General features: G+C 70.8%; 2 protein-coding genes across 7 annotated transcripts; one reads left to right on the forward strand and one right to left on the reverse strand.

Annotated features, from left to right (window-relative positions):
* The first annotated feature begins 4,502 nt into the window (after positions 1–4,502).
* PRR7 (proline rich 7, synaptic) lies at positions 4,503–5,730 on the forward strand. The gene is made up of 2 exons (XM_074915776.1): positions 4,503–4,950; positions 5,086–5,730. The coding sequence occupies exons 1-2, from the start codon at positions 4,653–4,655 to the stop codon at positions 5,472–5,474; spliced, it is 687 nt and encodes a 228-aa protein (XP_074771877.1). The 5' UTR covers positions 4,503–4,652; the 3' UTR covers positions 5,475–5,730.
* Positions 5,731–5,960: 230 nt separating this feature from the next.
* Positions 5,961–17,289, reverse strand: DBN1 (drebrin 1). 6 transcript variants are annotated; one of them, XM_074916242.1, is made up of 15 exons: positions 17,117–17,289; positions 12,767–12,822; positions 12,553–12,665; positions 12,287–12,361; positions 12,062–12,208; positions 11,820–11,897; positions 11,569–11,720; positions 11,335–11,398; positions 11,139–11,198; positions 10,913–11,027; positions 9,595–9,732; positions 8,468–8,599; positions 6,910–7,460; positions 6,685–6,787; positions 5,962–6,595 (listed from the first exon to the last, which is right to left on the reverse strand). In XM_074916242.1, the coding sequence occupies exons 1-15, from the start codon at positions 17,200–17,202 to the stop codon at positions 6,525–6,527; spliced, it is 1,941 nt and encodes a 646-aa protein (XP_074772343.1). In that variant the 5' UTR covers positions 17,203–17,289; the 3' UTR covers positions 5,962–6,524. The 6 variants fall into 6 exon arrangements, with proteins under 6 accessions (XP_074772345.1, XP_074772343.1, XP_074772342.1 ...); XM_074916241.1 differs by having other exon boundaries at positions 9,595–9,735; XM_074916246.1 differs by lacking the exon at positions 17,117–17,289 and adding an exon at positions 13,889–13,907 and having other exon boundaries at positions 9,595–9,735.
* Between the last annotated feature and the right edge of the window lie 1,716 nt (positions 17,290–19,005).

The raw sequence follows: 19,005 nt of genomic DNA on the forward strand, positions 1-19,005 counted from the left end.
GCTGCCGCTGTAGCCCAGGGGACAGCCCCTCAAAGGGGGGACATGGCATGAGCAGGGTTAGGGTCACAACCGTCCCCACGGGGGAGGGTGCAAAGGGGGTCAGACCGCTCAGGGTGGATGCAGGATAGGTTTGGGGTCCGGGGCTGGCGGCAGCCCCATGCGCAGCGCGGGGGGGCCACACACAGCTGCACAGGGATGAGAATAGCAAGTGCGGCTGGGTAGCTAGGGAACAGTTGCTATGGGAGCGGGCCGAGGAGGAGTTCTCACACTCAGAGGGGGCATCTTGGGGTAAAATCCAGGAATTTTCTGCAGCCGTGTAAGGAAGGCAGGGTGGGGGGATGGGGACTGCCTGGGGATTGCTGCTTCCACTGCACTGGCCAGGGATGCTTGTGCCGCCCTGCCCGCACTTCCTGGGCTGTGGCACCCTGGCGCCGAGGTCCTGGGGTCACTAACATGTTAGGGGTGTCTGTCACACCGTCAGTGTGGCTCTGTGGGCAGGGCTGGGGTGTGGGCAGCCCGTGGCTGAGCTGTGAGCAGGGCATGGAAGGGGTTCTGCCTGGCCCAAGCGCCCCCCTGCCCAGCTGCCTCCCAGCCCCAGCGTTTGCGGGGGCCTCATCCCCCTCCCTGTCCTTACTGGGGGGAGCAGTGTGGGGGTGCTGGTGTACACCTGGAGCTGGAATGGGCAGGTCTGGGCCCCGCAGACAGGGCAGGCCCTGGGTGAGCTCTCGGTGGGCCCAGGGGTGCTGGGGGGGTCCTGGGTGCTGCCCTGAGCCGTGGGGCTGTGGCGGCAGCACCGGCACACGATTTTCAGGGGTGAAGGATGCTCTCAGCTGTTGCCTGGGCAACGGCTCCTCCTCCAGCCCACCATGTGGCTCGGGGAGCGCTCCCCCGCCTGCCTCCCCCCGCCGCCGTGGGGAAGGGGAAGGCAGCTCCCGGCCCCCGGCGCTGGCGGGGCCGGAGGCCTGGGCTCCCCCCGCCCGCCCTCGCTCTGGCCTGACGATGCCCGCAGGCCCGGCCGTGCCCCCCACCTCTGCGTTACCCACGCCCCGAGGGAGCACCCACACCCCCCTGCATGGCCGCAGCCCCCTGCCCGCCCTGGGTGCTGCTCGGGCCCCCCCACAACCGCCAAGCGGGCACTGCCGGGCTGCCACGGCCGCGCTGTGAGGTCCGATCGCAGGAGACGAGTTCCAGCAAGGTGAGTCGGGGCCGGGGGAGCCATGGCCACCACGGGCCTGCTCCCAGCGAGGCGGCGGGGCTTGGCCGCCTGCCGGGGCTGCTCTGCCCGGCCCCTGGCGGGAGCGGGCTGCCGGTGGCCGGTTTCCCCGGGATGGATGGAGGGGGGAAGTCCTTCCGGCCGGGCCCCGGCAGAACAATGCGCCGTGTGTGCGGCCACAGCGGGCGCCCTCCGCCCTGCCCACGGAGAGGAAGCGGCGACGAGGTCACGGCCCGCGTGGGGCACCCCTGCCAGGCGCCCACACCCTGTTGTCACCCCCCCTCGGCCTCGGGGCCCTGGCACCGAGCGGGCAGGGCTCTGCCCTGTAACCCCAGTCCCCTGCTCCTGGCACAGCCCCAGGGCGCAGTGGGGGCAGAGAGCGGGTGCTCTTGTCCCCGGTGTGGGTGCAAGCACAAGGGGTCCGGGGGTGTGTGTGTGTTTGTCCCATGGGGGCCACAACCACTGGCCTCGAGCACAGCAGACAAACAGATGGCGACATCCCCCCCTGACAGCAAAGGGCCAGGGGAGCCCTAACGCAGGGGGCCAAGCGCTCAGGCCAGGCGGGCAAGGGGTCTGCTCAGGGGCAAGAGCAGCCCCCTGAGGTGCGGAGTGCCCCCAGGGGAGTCGTCTGTGTGTCGTGTCCCCCCCCCGCACCTCTGACCCTTGCTGTCCTCGGGGCCAGGCTGGCGCATCCAGCCCGGCACAGCCACGGGTCCCACTGCGGCGCCCCAGGGGCTGTCAAGGTCCCGTTAGCGGCTGAGCTGCCCTCGCCCCCGGAGGAAGCTGCGGCTAGGACCGGTGCCGTGGGGGGCTGGCACCCCCTCGCTACCGCCTGGGCAAGTGCATGGACACCGGGTGGGGGGAGCCCGCGGCGCCGCCCCACGGGGCATCGTAGGGCCGCCACCCCAACCGGACCGTGGGGCCGTGACCCGGGGATCCCCCCCCCGCCCCGGGGATGCCACGGCCCTCACGCCACCGTCAGCCCGCGGCCGTCCCCCGGGGCGGGAGGAGGGGGGGAGATTCCCGTGGCAACACCCCGTTCTCCGGTAGCCCCCGCTCGGCGGCGGGTCCCGGGGCGGGGGTGCGGGGGGGCCCCGCCGGCTCCCGGGTCCCTCCCCGAGCCGAGGGCGGGGCGGAGCGGCGGGGCGGGAGCCCGGGCGGGGCGGCGCGCGGCGGCGGCGCGGGAGCGCTCACCGGAGACAAAGGCAGCGCCGGGAGGCGGCGGCGGCGCCGCGCACCGGGCGCGCACCGGGCTCCCCCCCCTCCCCGCCCCGCCGCTGCCGCCGCCACCCTATGGAGCCGCCGCCGCCCGCCGCCTGAGCCACGTGCGCCGCCGGTAACGGGAGCCGCGGAGGGAGCGGGCGCGGCGCCTCCGCCTGTTGCGCGGCGCGGAGGCGGCGGGACCGGGGCGGGGGCGCGCGGGGCCGCCGGCAACCGGGGGCCGAGGTGGAGGCGCGCGGCGCGAACCGGGGCGCGCGCGCGCCGCCGGGGGAGGAGGAGGAGGAAGAGGAGGAGGAGGAGGAGGAGGAGGAGGAGGAGGAGGAGGAGGAGGGGGCTGCCGCGCCCGGCACCGGGAGCGGGGAGGTCCCCGCCGGGGTGTCCCCCTCCCGCCGGAGGCACCGGGAGGGGATGCGACGCGGACAGCGGGGCGCAGGCCGCGGCCGGGGGCAGCGGAGCGGCCCGGGGGTACCGGCGGGGCCCGGCTCGGCGGCTGCTCCCAGCCGGGCGGCGGGTCCGCTCCCCGCCCAGCGTGGGTGTCTCCCCGCCCGGCCCCGCGCCTCCCCCCGCCCGCACGTCCCCGGCTGCAAACGCCCCCGGGCGCCGCCAGCCAGCCCTGCCCCGGTTCCCGGTGTCCCCCCTCCCGTTACCCCGGTGCTCGTCCCATGGCCCTCCCCGCACGGTGCCCCCCCCCCTCCCCGGGGATGCCCAGGCTGCCGGCAGGGATCCTGTAGCAGGCGGGGCCGGTGAGCTCATCCTGCACCGAGCTGGCCTTTGCCGGGCGGCGGTGGCGGCTTGGGGCGCCCCAGGAAGGGGCACCCCCTCCCCAGAGACCCACATCCCGGCGCTGCCTCTGCTTTTGTCTGCGCGACGGAGCGGCCCCCGCTGCCCGCCGGAGCGCGGCCCGGGCTCCCCGGCCCCTTCCTCCCCCCATCCCTCCTTCCTTCCGCCTGGGCTCGGCCCTCCGGCCCCGCCGCCCTTCCCGCTGCCCCGCCAGCCCCCTCGGCACCCGGTGGCCCTGCCGTGGTCCCCTCGCCGGCAGTGTGGCCCTGCCCGGGACCCCGCGCCCCTTCGCTGTGCGGAGCGATGGTGCCTCCGTGGTCACCCTGCCCTCAGCCGCTGCCGCTCCGGCACTCGCCCTCCTTCCCACTGGCAAGCCCCTTTTCTCCCACACCCCCTAATAATCCTGACGGGTGCTTACGTGCCTGCCTGCGAGCACCCATGGGTGCTGCTCCCCGCTCACTGATGTGCACGGCCCCCCCCAGCACGCACTATCCCTGTGTTCAGCTGGATGTGACCCCACTGTCACCCAGCCTAAAGGCAGGGACCTGGCAGGGGTGACGGTTCCCATCGCCACCACCTGCATCGCCCTGTGGAGGTGCCACCCTTCCCTGCGTCTCCCCGTGGCTGTGAGGCCAGCGATGGCCGCGCTGCACGTGCTCCTGCGAGCGCCACGTGCCACAGGCAGCCGGCGGCTCCGTGCATCCCTCCTCTCCCCCCCCCACAGGGCACCCTGCAGTGGGGTGGTGTGGGGGGCTGAGCCACCCGGGCTCTACAGCTGATTTGGGGTGCACTGGGTGGGCACCAGTGGGGGGGGGACGCCAGCGGACGCTCCGTGATGTTGAAGGTGTCGATGCCGCAGGGCCGCAGCACCCAACTCCCGCCCTGGGGTGCCCGGCAGCACCGTGGCGGGGTGCTGGGGGTGGGGGTGGGGGGGGTGCGGGTTTGCAGCCGTGGGTGCGACGGCGGGGGCGCGCGTGGGGCCATGCACGGCTCCCCGCCGGCTGCGGGCGCCGCTGCGCATGTGGAGCGAGTCGCCATAGGAACGGGGCGGCCGCGTCCCCGCCACGCTCACGCTCGCGTCTGTCTCGTTGCAGGGCCCCCACCCCGGCGGCCCCCTCCCAGCGATGGGCAGCGGGACCCCGCCGGCCCCGTCCCCCCGCCGCCCGCCCCGCCGACCCCCTGCCCCGCCGCCCGCCCAGCGCACCCAGGCCTGACCCACCCGCTCCAGCCCCTCCCCGGCTCCATGGCGAGGACGGACCCCTGACAGCGGGTGCCCCGCGGGCCTGAGGAGACGCCGCCGGGCACGACCCGGGGAGATGCCCTCGGCGGCCCTGACAGCATCGGGTCCTGCCCTGGCCCTGCCGCCGCCCTGAGCATCCCGTCCCCCACCCCGAGGGCAGGGAGAGGCTGGGGCCTCCCCCCGGGGCCGGCAGCCAAGATGGTGATGTCCCAGGGCACCTACACCTTCCTCACCTGCTTCGCGGGCTTCTGGCTCATCTGGGGGCTCATCGTGCTGCTGTGCTGCTTCTGCAGCTACCTGCGGCGGCGGGTGAAGCGGCAGCAGGAGGAGCGGCTGCGGGAGCAGAGCCTGCGCGCACTGGAGCTGGAGCCGCTGCACTACGAGGGTTACGGGGGCAGCCCCCCCGGCATCGCCATTCCCCACCGCCTCCGCCTCGAGCCCCACCATCACCACCCCCACCACATCCCGCCCCCCCGGCCCTGGAGCTGCCGGCATGGTAAGGAGCAGGGGGGGCTCTCTGCATCCTCAGAGCATGTGTGCCACCCCCTTTCTTGGGGGGGGGGGATACGTCCCGAGAACCGGGGTGCAACGCTGATGGCAACGGGGGTCCGGGGGGGGTTTTGCCTTGCAGAGTCGGACCTGTCGAAGCCGCCGTGCTACGAAGAGGCGCTGCTGATGGCGGAGCCCCCCCCGCCGTACAGCGAAGTGCTGATGGACACGCGGGGGCTCTACCGCAAAATCAACGCCCCTTTCCTGAGCCACGAGCGGCTGGAGAAGCAGGAGCAGCCCCCCAGCTACAAACCCCTTTTCCTGGATGCCGGCTACGGTTCGGCACTGCACCTGCCCCGCTCGGCCAGCCCCGGCCCTGCCTGCCCGGACCTCTACCTGCAGGCAGAATGCTCCCCCCGCATGTTTCCCAGCTGGACGGACTCGGAGCTCAGCAGCAGGGACACCTACGAGCCGGGACCCTGGCACCTCCCGGTCTCCATGCCCCTCTTCGGCAGGACTACCGCTGTCTAACGGCGGCCCCGGGGGACCCCCGGACCTCACCGCCGGTACCCCTCCGGCACCGGGGTGAGGGGGGTGGTTTCGGTTGCCCGCGTCACCCCGGGGACGCCCGCCCCGGCGCGGGCCATCGCCGCCGGTGCGGAAGGGGCTGGTTCCCCGTCTGGCCCCCGCCGGCCCCCCCATGGCCGGGGGTGCTGGGGACCCGGACTCTGCTCTGTTTCTTAAATTTTTTGTTTGTTACAGTTTGAGAATAAAAGTTTGTGGCTCAGGTTCGCCTCCCAGCGGGCTGGCGTCATGGGAACACCCCCCCCCCCACCACCACCCTCCCCGAGGTGGCAGCAGGACCCCCCCTCCCCAGCCCCTGGCCTCCATGCCCCCCCCCAGCAGGCTGCAGCCCCTGTGGGAGTCGCTTTATTTATTAACAGACATGAGCACACCGCCGGTACAGAACTTGTGCTTTCCAAAAACAGTTACCGTAGGGGGGGAAGAAGGGCCAAGCGGGGGCCAAGCGGGGGGGGGGGGGAGGGAGGGAGGGGGGGTCCCGGCAAGGAAGGAGTGGGAGGAGGGTAAAAGCCCCACACCAGCTCCCTGCCGGGGTTTGGGGGGGGCGCCGCTGGCCGCAGCCTCGCCTCGGTCAGGTCACTTTATTGCCATATTCCTTTATTATTATTCCTTTTTTTTTTTTTTGAACTCGTGCAAAGTAGTGGGGGGCTCCTGGGGGGGCACGAAGAGAACGAGGCCCCTGTCCCACAGCCGGGCAGGGGATGCGAGCGTGTGTGTGTCCCCCCCCGAAAGGGCTCTGGGGCAGCGAGGGGGGGACTGCTAACGGAGGGGGCGGGGGGGGCTGACACGGCTCCTACCGACAACTTAAAAAAGAGAGGAGGCAGAGAGGGGGCTGTAAAAGATGCCCCGGGGCGGGGGCGCAGTGGGGTGGCCCCCACCCAGAGGCCTCATCCTGCAGGGCCCCGGCAGGGTGAGGGGGGGACCCGGCCCCCAGCTATGGCCCCCTCACGCCCTGCGCCGGCCGGGGTGGGCTGCCTGCGCCGGCAGCGGGGCCTGGGCTTACAGGCCCCCCCCGAAGCTCTCCTCTTCCTCGGGCAGGGGGTCTGCATCCCAGCATGTGATGTCGATCTCTGGGGGACAGGGAGGGGGGGTGTCAGGGCAGTGGGGGGTGTCCCACAGAGGGACAGACTCCCCCCCACCCCTCACCATCCCCACTCACCTGGGGGCTTGTTGTAGAAGATGGGCTGGGGGGCTTTGGCCGATGGCTCCTCAGTGGGGGGCACCTCCTCCTCCTGGGACTGGCTGAAGTAGCCCTCGCTGGCCTGAGGGGGGGGGGGGGGTGTAGGTGGTCAGGACCCCCCCCACCCCCGCCACCTCCCCAACTCCACACACACAACACAGGCCCCACACACACACCCCTACACACCCCCTCCAAAATGCTCACCTGCTCCCCACGGCCTGGCGTCCCATCTTTGGGGGCCATCTCCCCATTGGTGATAGGGGGAGTCTCTCGGCCTGGGGTGTCCTCCTGGGGGGCATGCTGGCAGCCGAGCCCCCGGGGGTGGGGGTCCCCTCCACTGGCTGCCTCCTCCTCCTGCTCCGCATCACAGAAGGTGGCGGGGGGCTCAGGCAGCTCGTCCAGGCTCAGCAGGGCCCCCTCGTCGGGCAGTGTGGCTGGGGGGCCCTCAGGAACAGGGGTGGCAGGCAGGGGCCAGGCAGCAGCGGGGGGTGCCCCGTCACTCTGCCACAGGTCAATGAGGCTCTCCGGGTTCGGGGCCCCCCCCGGCTGGGGCTCAGCGGCTGCGGGTGGTGGGGAGGGCTCGGCAGGCTCCAGGGTCACCAGGTCCCCCAGGGCGTCACTCCCCGTTGTCCACACTGGCGTGGGGGTGGGCTCGTCCCCGGGGGGCTCGGTGGCCTTGTCCTCAGGCCCTGGGAACGGCCAGTGCTGCTCGGGGGTGGCTGGCCCGGCCTCCTGGGCGCTGGGGCTGGGGGAGTCTGCAAGGGGGGGTATGGCAGTCAGTGGGGACAGAACCCCCTTGTCCTGAACTGGGGGACACCCAGGGACAGGGCTGCAGCTGGGGGGGGGATGGGAGGGGATCCTTTGGGCTGGGCACAGCCAGGAGGTGCTGCAGGGACGGGTGGGAGTGGCTGGGCAGGGAGGGGACTGATGGCACACACCAAGGGACCAGGGGGACATGGAAGTTGGGGGGCAAGGTGGGATCACCTTGTGGGGTGGGGACGGACACCAGGCCCTGCTGGGGTGGGGGGAGTAGCTGGGAGGCACAGGGGGAGTGTGGAGGGCCCAGGGAGGGGGTCTGCACTGGGAAGATGCAGAAGGGAAGCTGGGATGCACCAGAGGATGCAAAGGGGCCAGTGGGGACATAGCAGGGACACATGGGGACTGCATCAGAGCTGGCAGGGATGCATTGGGGCTGCAGCGGGACGGTGGGGGTGCACGGGGGGAGGGAAGCAGGGACGTACTGGGGGATGGCGCAGATAGGGCAGAGTCACACTTGGAGGCTCAGCAGAGTCAGGGGGGCTGCTGCAGAGATGGGGGGGGCATGTACACAGCAGGGGGATGCACTGGCTGGAGCAATGCACTGGAGATGGGGGGGATGCATTGGGGGTGCAGCACAGACAGCAGGGATGCACTGGTGTTAGAAAATGCACTGGAGACAGCGAGGATGCAATAATGACGGCGGGGCTGCACTAGGGGGGATGCAGCAGAGGCGGCGGGGATGCATCGGCGCAGCGGATACGGCGGGGATGTGCTGGGGGACACAGCAGAGGCAGCGGGGGCTGTGCTGAGGGATGCAGATGGGACAGCACGGATGCAACTGAGCGATGCAAGGGAGGTTGGCATGGCTGCAGCATCAGGGCCGCAGCGGGAGATGCAGAGGAGTTGAGGGAGCTCTGCAGGGGGGGCAAAGCGCTGCAGGGAACCGCGGGGATGCGCTCGGGCAGCCCCAGGCAGGGGCCGGCAGCGCCAGCCCAGCGCCCACCTTTGGGCGTTGCCGGTGTCTCATCACCCGAGGCGCGGGTGCCCGGCTCGCCCAGCGGCGTGGCGGCCGGGCTGGACTCGCAGGGGCTGCAGCCCGCTGCTGAGGCCTTGCGGTAGGCGTCCGACTGGCTGCCTGCAGACAAGGGAGAGGGGGTGGCGTGGGGGGGCTGCCCACATGGAGGGGGGACCAGCACCCCAGCACTGCCCCTGCTCCTGCCCCACGCCAACCTGGCCATGAGGTGTCAAATGCACGTCACCATGTACCTGCCACCACGTCATCCCCTCCTGTGGTGGCAGGGCAGAGGCACCCATGGGTGCAGAAACCACCATGCCCCCTTGGGGCGTCCCACTGGCCCCACACAGCTGCAGCCCCCACATCTGCCAGGTACAGGGACTGGCAGCCCCATATCCGCCGTGGTGCACGTGGCCCTGCCCACACATCGCCCAGCTGGGCCCTGGCACAGCCTCGCCTCTGCAGGCACAGCTCCGTGCCCTGCTACCCCTGGCTGGGGGCAGGGGGCAAAGCCCCACACGGCCCCATGCATCATCTGGCCCCTTCTGCCCCACGGGAACAGCCCCACACGATCCTAGACAGAGACTTTTCCATCCCGTGCTGCCCCACGGGCACAGTCCTGTGTGGTCCAGGGCACAGCCTGCCCTGTCCCCCTCTGCCCCATGGGCACAGCCTGCTCCATCCACCTCTGCCCTGTGAACAGAGCTGCCCTGTGGCTCCTCTGTCCCACGGGCACAGCCTGCTCTATCCCACGGCAGAGCATCATCTCCCCAGGCACAGCTCTGCCCTGTGCCCATCTGTCCCACAGGCACAGCCTGCCCGCTGCCCTCTCCCCATACCATGGGCACAACCTGTCCCACAGGCACAACCTGATGCATCCCCCACCCCAGGGGCAGAGCGCCCACCATGGGCCCAGCCCCAGCCAGGGCGTGCGGGGTGCCCGTGGGTGCGGGTACAGTCCCTGTCTGGGTGCCCAGCCCCCTCGGGGTGCCTGCATGAGGGGCGCTGCCTCTGCTGTCAGTCCAGTGTGCCGTGGGGCTGGGGTGGGCTGTGGGGTGGCCGCCCGTGGCTCGACCCCCCCGGAGCTGTGCATTCAGGGGCTCCCAGCTACCTACATGGGAAGAAAGAGGAGAGATTTGGGGTGCGGTGGCAGGTGATATAGGGGAAGGGGGTCCGTGGGGGGGAGGAGGAGGAGGAGGAGGAAGAAGGCGGCCCACTGTCAGCTGTCTTTATGAAAGGACAGTGCAGACGACCTGCTGAGAGAAAGACAGACAGACGGACGGACGGAGAGAGAGAGAGCAAAGAGATGGGTCAGTCCCTGCTCAGCATAGCCATGGCGGGGCCAGGGCACCGGGGCACTGGGATGGGAGGATGGAGGGATGGGAGACAGCACCAACAGTGGGGTGGGAGGACGGTGAGACAAGAAGATGGAAAGACAGCAGGACAGAAGGATGGGAGGCAGTGCTACATGGCCAGGTGGGGAGAAAGGCCAGGACACGGCCATGGGACCAACTATCTGCTCAGGCACAGCACAGCCCCACAGCACGAACCCACAGCACAAACCCACGGCACAACTCACGGTACAACCCACGGCACGGCCCCACGGCACGGCCACAACACACAGCCCACAGCACAGCCCACGGCACAGCCCCACAGCATCGCCCCGAGGCACAACTCCACAGCACAGCCCCACGGCACAGCCCATGACATGACCCCACGGCAAGAACACACATCGCAGGCCCCCCCGACCCCGGCACAGCCCCTCCAGCACAGCACCCCAGCACAACCCCCCACACAGCCTCATGACGTGGCCCCACAGCCGGAGGCACCAACAGGACAGCCAGCCTCTGCCCTCGAGCCACAAAGAGTCCCAGAGCTGGACCCTGGACTGTGGGGCAGCCCAGCCTCCCCATGGGGCACCCCCTGCCAGCTGGGAGCATGTCGGGTGCACCACTCCCTCCTGCTTCTTTTATCTGCCCCCCGTGGGATGAGTTTCCTCCCCAAGCCACACCTGCACCTCCAGTTGCCCCCCCCCCACCGCACCGACCACACTGCCACGCCAGCTGCCGGCGCGGTGCCGTGACAGGTGAGCGGACAGCACCCAGCAGGGAGCAGGATGAGCCCCCCGCCTTGCTGAAGACACCCCAGCATCCAGCCCCTGCCAAGCTGCCCCAGCTGCAGGGGCCACGTGAGGTGCGGTGGCAGTGGCGGTGATGGTGGCACAGCAGAGAGGGACGATCCTCTGCTGTCCTCGTGCCTCCGGCACCCACAGCCGCAGCACCGAGGATGACGGAGGGGACATTACAGCCCTGGTCTCCCCAGCTCCTGCTGCGACCTGCAGGGAGCCCCAGCAGCACTGCACTCACCTGCTCTGCAGCCCCCCCTGACCTCTCGGTGCCCTCCCCGGTGCCCTCAGCCCGCCCAACCCCTCACCTGTCCTGTGGCTGCCCGGCGAGACAGCGTCACTGCTGCCCGATGCCACCCGCTCCTGCTGCTTGAAGAAGTCCCTGGGGTTGTCGGGCCGCTGAGCGATGATGGCAGCAGCCTCCTGCAGGGATGGGGGAGGCTGAGACCCACCGCCCCAGTGGCATGGGGCTGAAGGACCACCCCCCATGGCTGGGCAGCAAGGACAGGCCCTGGGCATGGCCGCCGCATTCACCTCCACTTCTGACTCCGATTTCCTGAGCTGCTGCCTGTCGTCCTCCTCTTGCTGCTCTCCCTGGGAAGAGATGTGGTGTCACCCCCCAGCCCCGGGGACGTCCTGGGGACCTGGCTAGGGAAGGCCCTTCCCCGGGGGTGATGCCGGGTGGCAGCTCCAGCTCCAACCCCAGCCCCACGCCCGCCGCAGCACTTACGAAGATGGACTGCTCCTTCAGGCGCTGCCGGGCCTCCTCCGCCTCCATGCTCTGCTGCTTCCTCCTGCGACGGGGGCATGGGAGAGGGGCTGGGCACCGGCTCCTGCCAGTCCCTGCCCCAACCCCATCCCCTGAATGAACACCCCTGCGCCCACCCAGAGGCTCGCAGCATGTGCACAGCCATCCCGGACAGGCACATCCTCACACAGGAGCCCCACCCCGGCCCCGCCGTGCCTGTGCTCCTCGATCTGCTCCTCGCGCTCCCGGTAGCGCCGCTCCCGCTCCTCCTGCTCCAGCCGCTCCTGCTCCATCCGCTCCTGCTCGAACCGCAGCCGGGCGTCCAGGGCCTTTTTCCGCTCCTCCTCCTTACGCAATTCCTCCTCTTTCTGGGGTGGGGGGATATGAAGGACGGGGCTGCCCATCAGCCCGCCAGCGGCTCACCCTGCTCCCCAAGAGCTACCAGCTGCCTCCACCCCATACCCCACCTTGGCCTGTTCCCAGAACTGCTCCCGGTTGAGCCGCTTCATCTCCACGGTGGCGTCGGTTTTCTGGTAAGTGGTGCCCTGGGACGGAGGAGAGGCAGGGGGGGCGGAGGGGCTGGGATCAGCGAGGGGGAATAACAGTAAGCGGCACACGGGGTGACGGGCTGCGGCAGACAGGAGCCCTGGGCGGGAGGGATGCCCCGCGCCCGCCGCCATCGCTGCCATCACCACCACGGGGACATTACCACGGGCTCGGTGTTCTCGTCCTCCCGCAGCCGCAGGCGGTGCAGCACCGGGCTGGAGACGCGGGCCAGCCCGTTGGAGAGCCGCTGTCCGATGGCCCCTGGGTCGATGTCCTCCACGCTGCTGGCATTGACAATGACGTCCACGCCCTGGGTAGGGGACAATCAGCCATCAGAGACCAGGGTCAGTGTCCCGGTGGCATTGTCCCTCTCCCTGGCATTACCCACCTGGAAGAACTCAGCGATCTTGGCCACGTGGCTGGCGCAGGCACATTTGCGGGCATCCGGCACGTCCTCACCCACCTGTGGCAGCCAGGGAGGGGCTGAGCCAGGGAGGGGCGACAGGGTGACCCCCACCCCACTGACCACCACAGGGCAGCGGGGCCATGGGGCACCCGCACACACCCCCCGGCCACGGCAGGCTCCTCCCTCGCACCCAGCCATGCTCCTGCCAACTCTGCAGCCCTCCCCCAGCATGCCCCCCCCCCACTCACCCAGTTGACCAGGACATATTTGGGGAGCACAGCCTGGGGGTCTTTGACGCTGCAGAAGCCGTACATCACCTTCTGGATCTCAAAGTGGCCAGAGAGCTCCAGCAAACCTCCGCCTAGCATGGCACCGTCAGCCCACGTCCACCCAGCACTGGGATGGGTGCCGGGGAAAACGTTGGCAGAGCCAAGCCAGTTGCGGGGACAGAGGACCTCTTACCTCCTGATGCTGCCAGCTTCAGGTCATCGGAGCCATCCTCATACGTGTAGAGGGCCCTGGGGAGACAGCATGGGTGAGCCATGGCCAGGGGGAGTGCAGGGTGATGGGGAGAGGGGTTCCTGCTAACACTGAGGTCAGGGCAGGTCCTGGGGGACCAGTCAGGTGTCCCCCAAGCTGCCACACAACCACCACAACCCCTTGTCCATCACCACTGCGAAAGGCCAGGCTGCCAGGCAGAGCAGACAGGACTTCAGGCAGTCCCACCCTGCTGGCTGGCAGCCATAGGGCAGGATCCCAAGGTTGGGGACAGAAGGGTCACTTGGGCACAGGACCCTGCTGGCTGCTGTGCTGCAGACCGTCACAGCCTCATAGTTCCTTGCATGCCCATCCCTGTCCCCCCTCGACCCTGTCGGTTACCGACCAACTTTGGGGACAGCCCTGCGTCCCAGCAGGGAACTCGGGGCTGCTCACGTGCCCGGCTGCGTGAGCCGCCAGCCCGGCAGGCACCAGGCCGGGGGAGGACGCCGGAGCACCAGCAGCAGCAAATCAATGTGCCGCCGGGGTGTGATGGGGCCGTCATGGAGACTGTTCCTTGGAAACCATTCCCAGCCGATGGGAAACCCCTTCTAGCTCCCACTGCGCCCCAGCCAGCCCCCCCCGGGGCTCCGTGGGACCCCCGCCAGCCCGCACCTCCCCAGGGGTGTGCAGCCAGTTAAGGGTGGGGGGGGGAGGGAGGACGCATGCCAAATCGGTCCAGGGCGGGTGGGCGAGGGGATGGATGTTGCTAGGCAACCAGCATCCTCCATTGCCATGGCAACCCCCCCCATCCCAGCTGGGATGCAGCTCGCCCCGATGACGAGGTGATTAGTGGAGGGGAGCGGGGGAGGCAGGCAGGCAGTGGGGACCTGCCGGGGCCTGGCAGGCACCCAAACCTGCCTGCCACCCGTCACACACTGCACCCGGAAAGCCGGGGCCGCCCGTGCTGGATGCCCCCCCCCCATCCCTGCACCGGGGTGGGCAGGCAGCTCGGCAGCTCTGCCGATCGGCATTCGGCTGGCAGAGCCCGTGCAGTGCTTGCCAGCGAGCCAAAATCCCCACGGTGCTGGGCAGAGCTGTCCTCACCCGAGCCTGCAGCTTCCAGCCAGAGCCTCAGAGATGGGAATCGGGGGGGGTCCCTACAGGCAGAACCAACCCCAAAGCGGGGCCATGGCTGGACCCCAGCAGCTGAAAAACAAAGGGAAGGCAGGCAGGTACCTAACATGGAGGGGGCCTCCCTCCGCCCCCTGGTACCCACTGCATCGAGCCCCTGGCAGCGAGCCGCAGATAATTGCACCAACAAGATTGACTTTAATCCGCACATCCCGATCCCGCTAATCGGCCGCCCCAGCCGGCGCCAGCTCCCGGCCTGGAGCTGGCAAAGCAGCTGCAAAGCATCATCTGCGATGGGGAAGGGCGGCAAACGCAGCCCCTGCCTGCAACTGCAGCCCTGGCTTGGGGGACCTGCTGTGATCCCCCAGGACTGGTGGGAGGATGGCAGCAGTTTGGTGGAGCCCAGGGCTGAGGGCAGGGGTTGGGGGCTCACAGGGTAGGATGCAGCTGGCTGCAGAGAGGAGGTAAACAAATAGGACAGAGCCACAGCATGGCTGCCTGGGGAGCCCTGAAGGTGCTGGGGACACCCACTGCCTGCTCGCTCCTCCAGGACCCTGCCATGCAGGGTGGTACCTGAGCGCAGTGCTGCTGTCTGCACCCAGGGGTGCTCCCAGGACAGCCAGGGCCTGACACAGAAACAGAGCCCTGCCCCAGGCGCAGCCCAGCGGCGTGGTCTGACCCTGTGCCAGGATGGAGGATCCAGAGGTTACCAGTTCCGGGGCCAGTGGGGCCATGCTGGGGCTAGCAGCATCCCCAGGGGTGTCCCCAGGGACCCACAGCCCAACAGCATCACCACAGGCCCTGACAGCAGGGACCAGCAGCGCCACAGCGGGTGCAGGCAGCATCATGTATTGCTGACCCCCTTCCATGGGCTTTAACCCCCTCCACCCAGCCCATAGAGCCCCTTCCCACCTGCTGGGCTCCAGGCATGTGGGTCACCCGTGGGTGGTGGTGCCTCGTGCAGCCCAGGGAGGAGGGGTCTCCACAGCCAGGGGACTCTGGCAAGGATCCCCCATCACCCCGCCAAGGGGACAGTGGCCCCACTGCCCTCGCGTGGCCCCATGGCTCACCAGAGCAGGCGGAGCAGCATCCGTGGGTGCCAGCACCTGGGGCACCCGCAGCTGCCGGCCCCCCACGCCACAGTCGGGAAGGGGGAGCATCGCCCCAGCCGGCCCGCCCCAGCCCGGGCACATGTGTTTCCAATGTGGCTGGGAGCTCCAGGGAGTCGGCGTGCTCAGAAAGCAGCACCAAATTCCTTTCTGATCGAGTAATGGGCCCCAGCAGCCTCCGCGGGGCCGGGCAGGGGGAGGGGACGCTCGGACCCTCCAGGACCGGGCTGGAGTGGGGGAAATCCCAGACTAAACACAGGGATCCCAGCTGGGCAAGAGTGCAGCATCCCCCGGCACCAGCCCAGGGCCAGGCTCCGGAGCAGTGTCCTCACAGTCCCTGGCTCAGCCAGGCTGGGCCACCGCCAAGGGCTGGTCCCCATCACCCTGCCTGATGCAGCCCCCCCCAGCATCACCCCTCATCCCATACCCAGGCACTGGGCCCAGCAGCGGGGATGCTGCTCCCACTGGCACCAAGTGCTGGGCATCCCCGGTGGCCCCAGGATGGAGGGGCTGGGGCTGACGGGGCGAGCTCAGCCCTGAGGATGGGGATGGTGGGGGCTCGCTGCCCAGCCAGGTCTCAGTGCGGGACGCGCGGGGTGCCCAGCCCCAGCGCTCACCTTCCCAGGAACCGTTTCTGCTGCTCTCAGCAGCTTTGGCAGGGAGGGCTCCTTTGCAGCGGATGCCGGGAAGCGAGATGTACCCAGGGCTGACAGCTGCCTCCTGGCCGGCAGCTCACACCGCGCTCGCCCACGGCGCCCTTGGGCTGGCGGCTGGACTGCAGGGCTCCCCGGAGAGCTGGTGGGGAGCGGGACCTATCCAGGCCCACACAGACCGGGGGGCTCCCAGCCCTGTCCCGAGAGCAGGGACCCGGCTAGAGAGCGGCGTGCACCCCGGCCGGGTGCTCCCCAGCTTGGCGGCGGGTGCCCCCCGGCTGGATGCTGGGTGCACGGCAGGGACCCCCGCTGGAGAGCAGCATGCCCAGCACGCACCCAGCACCCCACGCTGCCCAGCACCCCGGCTCTGCCCAGCGAGCGGCACCCCAAGGAGCCGACAGCATCCCCACACACGCACGGCACAGGCACCTCGGGGGGACAAGGAGGGGGTCCCGGGGCAGACACCCCGGCCAGCCCCACGGCGCCCGGGTGGGGCTGGGAGATGCGGGTGGGCGCTGGGAGAACCGGGGTGGCGGTGGGGAGATGCTCCCCGCGGGCTGCTGCGCCGGCTGCAGCAGGGCCTGGATCCGGCCGGGCCCCGGCGCCCGCAGCTCGGGGTGCCCCGCGCTGGGGGTACAGGCAGGGCACGGCAGCCCGGGGGGACCCGTCGGAGAAGGCCATCCCCCCCGCCCCGAGCCCGCAGCAGCCTCAGCCCGGCGGGGTGGTCCCGGGCCGACGTACCGCGGCTTCCCCCCGGGGATGGGGCACCCCGGGATCCGAGGACAGCGGAGCCGGGGTGGGGGTGATGCCCGGTGCCGCCGCGGCCTCAGGCCTCGCTCCGTCGGGCAGTGGGGCCGGCCGGGCGCGGGGCCGGGCTGGGGGCGCCCCGTTCCCCCCCTCCTCCCCGACCCCGCCGGGCGCCCCTGCCCGCGGCTGCGGCTCCAGACAATGGCAAGGGACCCGGGGCCGGGCCCAGCACCGGGGGGGACCCCCGGGCCCTCCTCGCCGTGCGCGGACCCCCCCGCTCCCTACACTCGCTGCCCGGCGGGGGGTCGCGCCGTGCCGGGGGCTCCCGGGGCAGCGGGGGGGGGAAGGGGGAGGGGGGCGGCGGGTCCCGGCGCTCGCACGTGCCGACCCGGCGCAGACAAAGCGGGGACCGCGCCCCGGCCCGGTGCGGCGGCGGCGGGCAGGTGCGGGCACCGGGGGCGGCGGGCCGGGCACGCACGCACACACACACACACACACACACACCCCCACACCCCCCCAACACACCGCCCCACCCGCCTTTGTGTGCCGGGGCTCCCGGCAGCGCGGGCCCGGGGCGGCGGGGGGCGCAGCGCGGGGCGCGGCCGGTGTTACCGGGCGGCTCCGTGCACAAAGGGCGGCGGCGGCGGCGGCGGCGGGGACAAAGGGGCGGCGGCGGCGGCGGGCGCGCTCACCAGTCGGTGGGGCTGTCCTCGCCGATCACGTCCTGGTAGGAGGCGAGCAGCTCCAGGCGGTGCGCCGCGAAGCCGACGCCAGCCATGGCGGGGCCGGGATGCTGCCGGGGGGACCGGAGGGACCGGCCGCCTGCCCGCCTCCGAGACACTGCCGCAGCGGCCGGGCGGAGGGGCGAGCGGCGGGGAGGCTCCGCCCGCCGCCGCGCCCGGTCCTAGCGCCGCGAACGGCGGCCCCCCCCCACCCCCCCACAACCTCCGCCCCCCCACACCCCCCCCCCGGCCCCCGCCCCGGCCCCCGGGGCACCCCCCGGGACACGCCGTCGGGACCCCTGGGGTGCGGGCAGCATCGCCCCCCACCCCCTCACCGTCCCGGGCTGCCCCCCCCGCACACGGTTCGCCCCGGGATCCTTCACCCCGGGGCCCTTAGCCCGGGCTCGGCTCTGCCCTCGCACCCCGGGTCATCCCCCGCCCCAGGGAGACTGAACCCCAGAAACCTGCCCCCCCCGGCCCAGGTCCCTCTGGGATCCCGCGCCCCGGGTGGTTCTGCACCCTGAGCTCCTGCCCTGGGCACCGGCGTCCGGTGCCACCCCCCCGGGGACCCTGCACCCTGGGCACCTCGCATGCTGGGTGCTCCTCTGCACCCCAGCCCCTCCCCTGCCCCATGTCCCCTCCACCCTGGGGACACGGCACACCGGGAACCCAGTGCCCTCAGCTCCCCTCCACCCCCAGACCCTGTGCCCTGAGGTTTCCTCTCCAAGGACACGGCACCATGGGCTCTGCCCCTCCCAGGGTGTCAGTGGGTGCAGCTTTTGTGCCTCTTTGCTGCCCGCCCGCCCCTCCATCCCCCACCTCTCCCCAACCCCTCTGGTCCCCTCAGGACCCTGCCAGGCTGTGCACGTCGGTGCCTTTTCCAGACGGTTTTGCCTTTGTGTGAACCCACAAAGTTGCTTTTGCACTGACACACACAGGGCTCTGCGGGGGCTCCCCCCTGGGTCCGCACGCTCCTGCCAGGACAGGCAGCATCACCCTGCCCAACCCTGCCTGCCCGCGCCCCCGCTGCCCCCGGCCCTGCCCGCATCCCAGCCCCGTGCTGAAGGGGGCTCCATGCCAGAGCAGCAGCGCACAGGGCCTTGATCCCCCCAGGTTGGGCTGATGCTGGTGTGGCCCTTCCCAAACCAAACCCTTCAGAGCAGCCTGTGGATGAGCCCCCCCTTCAGTGGGACACGGGACAGGGTGCTGGGGACCCTGCCTGTGCTGCCTGTCCCCCCATGCCTGCATGCCCTCCTTGCACCAGCATTTCTGCGCCAGGCCGGAGCCGCCCTAAGACGCTGCAAGAGTTTGCGAGCAGCTGTGGAGCAGCTGCCGGGGCCAGCACGGGGGCCGGGGCTGCGGCAGGCGCCTCGCAAGCAGCTCAGCTGGCTTTGGGGGTGGATGTGGTGGGACCCCGCTCGGGGACATGGTGGGAGCCCTGAGCCCGCTGCCGCCAGGCTTTGTTCTCAGAGCAGCACGGCCGCAGCCCCTCCCCAGGCTCCACCTCCGCAGCCCACCCGAGACCCTCCTTCCGCTGCCTGTGCACAAGCTCCTCACATGGTGCGCAGAGCTGGTGGGCAAGAGCTGCTCTTGGCAAAGCATGGAGGCACCGTGGGTTGCAAGAAGCGTCATCAGTAGGGACCAGAGGCAACAGGGCACCAACCAGAGGGGCTGAGCCTCCAGTGGGTGCAGGCCTTGCAGCAGCACAAGGGAGACGCATGGCACCACAGCTCTCCTCTGGCCCTGCTCCAAGGCCGGGTAACCTGGGGCTGAGCTGGCACAACCTGTTCCCAGGCCGTGCTACACCAGCAGGCTCCGTCCCGCACGGCTGCCTGCCCCTGCCCCTTCCCTGCCCTCCC

The sequence above is a fragment of the Athene noctua genome, chromosome 12 (genome assembly GCF_965140245.1).
Source record: "Athene noctua chromosome 12, bAthNoc1.hap1.1, whole genome shotgun sequence".
Taxonomy (NCBI): Eukaryota; Metazoa; Chordata; class Aves; order Strigiformes; family Strigidae; genus Athene; species Athene noctua.